Source organism: Mandrillus leucophaeus, unplaced genomic scaffold (assembly GCF_000951045.1).
Source record: "Mandrillus leucophaeus isolate KB7577 unplaced genomic scaffold, Mleu.le_1.0 Scaffold123, whole genome shotgun sequence".
NCBI classification, from domain to species: domain Eukaryota; kingdom Metazoa; phylum Chordata; class Mammalia; order Primates; family Cercopithecidae; genus Mandrillus; species Mandrillus leucophaeus.
The window spans coordinates 4,640,066-4,647,950 of record NW_012100654.1 but is presented as its reverse complement, the minus strand read 5'-3'; the positions used below and the strand labels follow the sequence as shown (position 1 = coordinate 4,647,950).

General features: G+C 40.2%; 1 protein-coding gene across 3 annotated transcripts in view; it reads right to left on the bottom strand.

Annotated features, from left to right (window-relative positions):
- PARP9 (poly (ADP-ribose) polymerase family, member 9) overlaps positions 1-7,885 on the bottom strand; it is a 37,318-nt gene that overhangs the window by 3,581 nt on the left and 25,852 nt on the right. For all 3 annotated transcript variants that reach the window (XM_011971567.1, XM_011971565.1, XM_011971566.1), the window contains exons 9-10: positions 5,300-5,436; positions 4,525-4,699 (exon numbers count right to left, since the gene is read on the bottom strand). In XM_011971567.1, coding sequence (XP_011826957.1) covers positions 4,525-4,699; positions 5,300-5,436 — 312 coding nt within the window. The remainder of the gene's footprint in view (positions 1-4,524; positions 4,700-5,299; positions 5,437-7,885) is intronic.

The window sequence follows — 7,885 nt, the reverse complement described above, 5'->3', positions numbered from 1 at the left end:
ATATTATAATGTAATATATTTTATATATTATATGTAATTATATTTAATTCACAGAAGAGAGTATGGTCTTGAAATTCTGGCTTTCAGAGTTAGCTTTTCTGAGAGGAAGAGGGCTTTTTGAACCAAAAGCTACAAACCAGAAGGATTCACAGCATGGGAGTTTTTACCATAAATGATAGAGCAGAGAGTAATATAACATATTCTAAGAACATTTTTCTCATTTCAAGACAAATGAAAGTTCTTTCTTCCAGCTGGTGGGAAGAGAAGTATCAGAAGTGACGTGACTAGAGCTCTTGGGGGAGCTTGGGAAAGGGCTCCCTTTACTACCCCCACTCCCTTGAGAGCCCTGGGAGTCAAGAGGGGGCAGAACAATGGAAGTCTCAGAATAAGAACAACTGGAGGGACTCGCAGAGCAGACAGACCCTGGCCTGACTCTAGTGGGTGCAGTCCCTCATCCAGCCTCATCACCTGAGTGGAGATAGCAATGGTTGGAGAAGTCTCTGGAGCAGGTGAGGACCACTACCCAAGACCCTGCACTCAGCTTGGAGGATGAACATGCTCAAAAATTTCCTGTGTGGCAGGAGGAACACAGACATGGCCTGGAAAGGAATTTCTTCAGCATGGAAAAGACATAGAGTGGCCTGTGCAGACACTGAGTGTAAAAGGCACAGGAGAGTGCTAATGACCAAAGCTCAGGTGGTTTATCAAGCAGAGGACAATGGGAGCCATAAGCCAGACAACCCTCCTCACATACAGAAAAGAGGAGAAAAGGGGCAAACATTGCAGGAACTGAGTTTCAATCTTGAAGGGACTATGAAAACTCTGAAAATGACTGAGTTCACATTGAACTGTCAAGATTCAAATTTTCCACATCTGTGGACATGGGGAACAGGACAGTTGGGTAAAGTTCCATTATAGAGCCATAAAGGAAATGAGTTCTATGCCTGAGTTTCACAGGACAATAGATTTTAGTACTAATTAAAGTTATAGATGTCATAACAAAGGAATGGAGGTATGCAGGAGCACAGAGGAGGAAGATACTTACTAGGCCTGCAGGCCTGCAGGAAAGGTGCCAACCAGGAGATGCCATTTGTACTATGTCTTGAAGAAAGAATAGGGGTTTGTAGTACTGAAAAGTAGCCCTGAAAAGGGCAAGGAGGGAAGTCATTCCACAGACAACAGGAGAGAGGCATGAAAGTACATAGCATGTTTAGGGAACTCTAAAAAGTTATGGCTGGAGTCTTGAGGAACATAGTGGGTGATGACTGCTGAAATGATGTGGGAGCTAGGACCTTATATTCTCTGCTAAGGAGTTTGGGCTTTTATCTCATAGGCAACTGGGAATGCAGATATTAAGCAAGAATGTAATTTTTAGTGTGATAATTCTGGTGGTAAAGGATAGATTAGGCAGGGGTGTGTTTTGTGGCAAGGAGAGGACCTCGTAATAGTCTAGGACTAAAGGAAGATGAACTAAGGCAGTAGGAATAGAGAGGTGAAACTGACCTTAGATCTTCATGAGATTGAATCACTAGGACTGGGTGAATGCCTGGATATAAGGGTGAAGGAAAAGGAGGAATAGAGGATAATAATGTTTCAGGCTTAGGAAACCTGGTAGGTAGATGGTGATGATATTAACCAGGTTAGGGAGAATCAGCAAACAAGGGGCATATTTCTTAGGGAAAATCATGGCCAAGAAAAGAGATCAATTTGAGATACCTATGGGACATCTGGCTAAATATGTCAAAAAGAGAATCAGATATATGAACCTGCAGGTCAGGAGAGAGGTAGGGAGTTAAGAGTTGGAAATTCCTAAGTCATCATCATTAAGGTAACAGTTGAGGCCATGGGAATAGGTGCCATCACCAAGGGGGACATTGTAGAAGAAAAAGAGAGAAGACAAAGAAGGGGCAACAGATGAACTCATGAGATTATAAATTGTAAGGGCAAGAACTCTATGGTTTTTTATTTATGCACTATTTCTAGTACCCCTAGCACGGGGCCTGATTCATAGAATGTGCTTAATAAATACCTGTGGAACAAATGAATCAACCCAACAAGAAACTGCATGTGTAGATGCCTTCTTGCTGTACTCAACCAAGTCCTACAAGCAAGAGATTTATTCAGAACTGGCTGGAGTGCAAACATAAACAGAAAAAAGAAAATAAAGCTTTGTTAACAGAAGTTCCCTCTCCTTTGCCTATGGGTGGCCATCTACATTGACTGAGAGTCCTATAATTTGGAACATTGCAGGGCTGAAAAAGCTAAGAGCTTTTGTACTCCATATAATAACAGCTTCAGTGGTAGCAAGACTGGTATCTCCTGGGCTTGTCTGGCACCTTCTGTTAAGGGTTCTCACCAGCCTACAGAGATGAGTCAATTGGTGCAGGTCACATTATGGGTCATGTCTGAATTGCCTCAAGGCAGTGGCTGTTAAACTAAAGGTTAGGGAGAAGGGAAGAGCACACAGACAGCAGGTAAGAGACCAAAATCTTGAGTTGAAAGACTATGTGGAGACAAGATCTGTGGTTAGGTTATAAAGACATAAACTTAACCAGAAGAAATTAGGCCTCATGCCCACTTAATTTTTAAAGGAACTATATTGCTGAAGAAACCACAAGCCTGGTTACAACAGTCTGAGCACATTCCAGTCTGTGAGACAATCCATGGCTCCCTGATGGGCAATGAACCTGGAAATAGCCAAGGACCGCACTATATAAGGAAGATTTTCCCAGAGTGCAAAATAAAGGTTTTACAACATGGAATAGAGAGTCCTCCCTATCATCAGCAGCATGTAGATAAGCGGTGTGCGCCAGTGGCTGTTGTGTGTTTTGCTTCTCCCCTTTCAACATGAGAGTTTTCATTGCAGTTTTCCTGCTCCTTTTCATAATCACTATATAATGGGTAAGTTGGGGGCAGTATCTTGCCTTTAAGCTTTAAGACAGAACTGCCTACCGGGCACGGTGGCTCACACCTGTAATCCCAACACTTTGGGAGGCTGAGGTGGGCGGATCACGAGGTCAGGAACTCGAGATCAGCCTGGCCAACATGATGAAACCTCGTCTCTACTAAAAAAAAATACAAAAATTAACTGCGTGTGGTGGCACACGCCCGTAATCCCACTACCTGGGAGGCTGAGGCAGGAGAACCGTTTGAATCTCAGAGGCGGAGGTTGCAGTGAGCCAAGATCATGCTACTGCACTCCAGCCTGAACGACAGAGCAAGACTCTATCTCAGAAAAATAAATAAATAAGGAGAGAACTGCCTGAACTTGAACTGATGATGAGTCTGGCTAAGACCTTGGGACCATATTCCTTGGGAAGATAGTAGGTGTCTTATTTGTTTTGGTAAGAAAGATGTGTATAGATGTTGAGCAGACAAGTAGCAGGGTCTGCCACAGGACTGAAAAGAGAATACTCACTAGATTTGGAAAATAGGAGCACAGCGATGATCTTAATGAAAGTAATTTAAGCAGAAGTAATGGGTGGAGATTGCAGAGAAGCCAGCTTTAGGAGCAAATGGAAGTTGCAGATTTTTTGAGACTTTGCTAATGAAGGGACTATACTGATCATCACTTTCCTGGTTGCCCCAAAAGGCTTCTTGGTGGGGATTCATTTCTCTATTTTTATCCCCAGTAATTGTCTATGTTCAATATTTACCCCAGGTTTTGCCTATGTTCTCTCCAGAACAAAGAAAAGATGATTTCTAGAGCCTTTGCATCCTAGAAACCAAGTCTATTGGAATTGACTCCTCAGCAAGGATCATGCTATGGAGTGCACGTATTTTGAAAGCTAAAGATCAAGAGCCTTATATTTAATGGACCAAGTAAAATCAAGCCACCCTGCTAAGTACCTCTCCATAATTATTACTAAACTTCTTTTCCTCCTTTGGAGAGACCTAAAGCCAGAAATCTTCATTACTGACTGAGGAGTAGAGGGGGCAATATAGGAATTATATATGCAATGTTTTTGTACATCTGAAAACAGACATGGGAGTTACACATAGAACTCCTATGACTAAAGAGGATCTTAAGATGCTATGCACCTCACCTGCCAAATGATACCTAATTCATCCACCAGCAGGCTATAGGAAATAAAGGGATGAAAGAGAAAAGACCAACTTTCTTAAATTTAGGAAAATGCCCTTTTAATTAAGGGATGAGGATGGTTCAGTGCTGTTGGTAATAATTTTGTTGAGATAAGTAAGGCAAAAAAAAAAAAGCCTCAACGTGCTCTCTGCAGATAGGACACAGAAACACATAATGGAGAAAAACAGTGAACCGTAGTTCTTACTACTCACACTTTTCATCAATGTAAAATGCAACAGCAACAAAAGATACAAAGGAAAAGTAAAAAGTATCACTCTTTCCAGAATACTTCGTGGCCTGGGTCATTATTTGTGACCTCTAAATCGCAGTCACAAATGATCCCTTCCCCACAACAACAAATGCTATTAGTGGAAACATCTACTGATGTCAGCTCACCAAATCCCACAGAGTAGCCCCAGTGATGAGGCATTGACACCTACCGCAAGGCACTGAGTACATTCTTTGAAAGCCAACTCTGCATACCACATTGCAGAACTGGTATGGGACTTGCTGAAACAGCCTGTGGCTCACTGATTGCCTGGGCAGTTTTCCTTCCATCATTTCCTTCTTTCTTTGAAAGGCAGCCATAAGAACCTTATTTTCTATCTTCTCCACCTAGAATCATAGAAAAGAAAGACTGAAAAAGAGGCTAGAAAAAGAGCTGCAAAGCTCTTTAAATTGCCTATTATATTGCTTCAAAAATAAAGGAGCTTATGTGCATAATATTACTTTGCATGCAATTCGCTTTTCATATAAAGTTGCAAAAGAGTCTCTCCTCCCTCTAATCCTCTCCTATTTTGATTCTGTCTCTTCAAAATTCCCTGCCCCTTCTCTAATAAATTTCTTTAACAAAAATTCACTGACTTAGACATAATATCTGCCCTCTTAAGCTCCTAGTTTAGTGAGATAGAAAAGTAGGTAAACAATTATAACACAGTGTGATAAATGCTATTCCACTTCTTTTATTTTGCTCAAAGACGGGCTTCCTGGATCTGGAATCTGCTTCTGTGTGTCCTGACGTCATTTCTACCTCCCGATTCCAACTATATCCCTCGTGCCTGCCCTGCCTTGCTTTCTTCTCGGTCTTACTGACCTAGGATTCCAAGTCCATGAGCGGCCAGCTTAGAATCATCAGCAGGTGAGCTTTTCCTTGGGCTATAGAAGCAAGTTAATTAATAACAAAATGAGCCAAATCCTCCCCTTTGTTAGGTATACCTTTATAACCTGCAAACCACATTTTTCAAACTGCTTCTTTTGATCTTCAAGCTCTTGAGTTAGAGGCACAGGACATTTCAGAAATATATTTTCTTTCATTTTGTCTTGAGTATTTTGTTGCTGATTAGTCCACTGTCCTAAAAATGAGTAACACAAAAGCTTTGTTTCAATGCTCTGAGAGAGGAAAAAGGAAACTTAATGAAACAAATTCTAGAAATTTAGAGGGATTAGCCAGTTTAAATTGTGTGCCTCATGCATTTAGGACATGCAAGGAGAGCTATAATACTATGAGCAGTCAGGATAAAATAAAGGGGTAATAAATTTGTCTTTAGATGATTTGAACCATGAGGCTAAGGGGATGTGAGTAAAAGGAGCATAATATATACTTGCTTCTCCACAATCAATGCTGTAATAATGAGAAATAATTGTGTTGCTCATAGGGAATGTTTTTATTTCTAGCCCCAATGCCTATCAGCAAAAAGAGACAGGCATTAGAAAATATGAAATAAGGAATGATAGGAAATGACATGACATTTGTAAAACACTTCAAAATTTTCAGTTTCCTTCCTTATTTGATCATTATAGCACCACCATGAAATAACGCCATTTTACAAATAAAAAAATTGAAGTTCAAATAAGTAACTTGCCCCATAGCACACACCTAGTAAGTAAAGAGCTAAGATTACAAACCTGGCTTTCACCAATGCTTTTTGTAAGTGACAAGGCAAAATACTTGGAACATGCATCACTCATATACCACCCAATGAAGAAGAGCAAAATTTGGAGATTAAGAGTCTATAGTGTCTTGTTTTTCCTCCCTTCCTCTTTTCTCCTCCTCCTATTTTCCTCCCTCCCTCCCCTCCCTCCCTCCCTTCCTTCCTTCCTTCCTTCCTCCCTCCCTCCCTCCTTCCTTTTTTTCCTCCCATCCTTTTTTTCAAGAGGCAACCTGTTTTTGTCCAAAGGAGCTCCTTACTGGACTAAATATACAGGTGGACAATGAAACCAAAAAAGACTTGTTTTCTCTTGGTTTATTTTTAGTTTGACTTAAGACCAAGTATACTAAAATGACCTAATCCCTGGTCCATTATCTAATTGAATGGGCTCAATTTAACCACAAAAAGCAGGTGACGAATTGAGGGAAACTCACTAGAGAGCCAAGTTGTAAATCTGAGAAAGTGGGAGGGACAAAACTCCATAGCAGAGGAGCTGCAAAGACCAGAAACTTCAACAGAAGACTGTAAATTAACTTTGGAGAGCAATAGCTCGTATTTATAAGGTGTAATATTAGAGTTCAGTTTCCTTGAGTTCAACAAACATTTGCCAGGCTCCTTCTATATGCCAGGCACTGGACTGGGCACTGGGGACCCAAAGATCACAAACTTCTGCCATTGGAAACGCCTACCAGGAAGGATTAAAAGAGTGGCATAAAAGAGAGGTGATGCCTAACTTTGATTTAAAAAATAAAATTATTGTTCTGATGGATATTTGATATTCCTTATAATGATAACTCATCTCAAAATTACCCATTTTGTTAATTAAGATCTTAATCTGATTCAGACAGGGTAGGTTTTCCTGAACCTCTAAGGCTTCTGTGAAATAATATGTTTAGTCATCAACTACCAAAAGTGCCATCTTGCGGCAGAACAAGGGACTTACATGACTCAAAATTGTCAATAGCTGGGAGAATTAGCCCACCTTATGATTTCAGTTAATTTAAAGCAATGCCACACACACACACACACACAAACAAAATAATGCCACAAGTTTTATAGGAGATTCATGTTTCTTTGTATCCTGTTCCCCTAAGCTGACACTGGTGTCAGTTTCAATACCTACATTCACTATGTTTCAAAAACTAAGTGAAAATCATAATCTTGGTTCTTATGCTTGTGTATTCTTTTTATCCTTTTTTTTTTTTTTTTCCACTGTGTTTTCTGTGGAATGTGGATACAACATTTATGGGGAACTCTCACTCACTGTAACCATTTATTCCTGCATTATTTTTACAAACACATGGTGAAAATAAGGTGTCCTTTGAAATTTTGCGTCTGAATTTTTGCACCTCTTACTAAATCCATTCTCCACATTATAACCAGTGATCTTTCTAAAAACACAAGTCTGATCTTAACTTTGCTTAAAAGTCTTTAAGGTTCCCTATTTGTTTCAAGAAACTCTCTGAACTCTTTCACGTGATTTATAAGGTCTTACATAATCCAGGCCTTGCGACAATCTTATTTCTTGACGTTTTTCTTTCTTTGCCTAACTAACTTCTACCTATTATCCAGTTCTCCATTTATGACACCTGTGATAAGCCCTCCCATGACTTCCCAAGTCTGGGTTAGGTGCCTCTCTGCAGTGCTTTCGCTCTCCTCTATCATCACTAACCTGTGTGCTCATCAAGGTTCCCCATTAGACTTTGAGCAGGAACAATGTCCATCTTGTTTATTGCTGTAGTCCTTGCACCTAGCACAGTGCTTGGCACATCATGGGTGCAATATGCATTAGTTGAATGAAATCTATATCTATCTCTATCTCCCGAGATGGCATTTCTTTTTTTCTTTCTTTTTTTTTTTTTTTTTTTTTTTT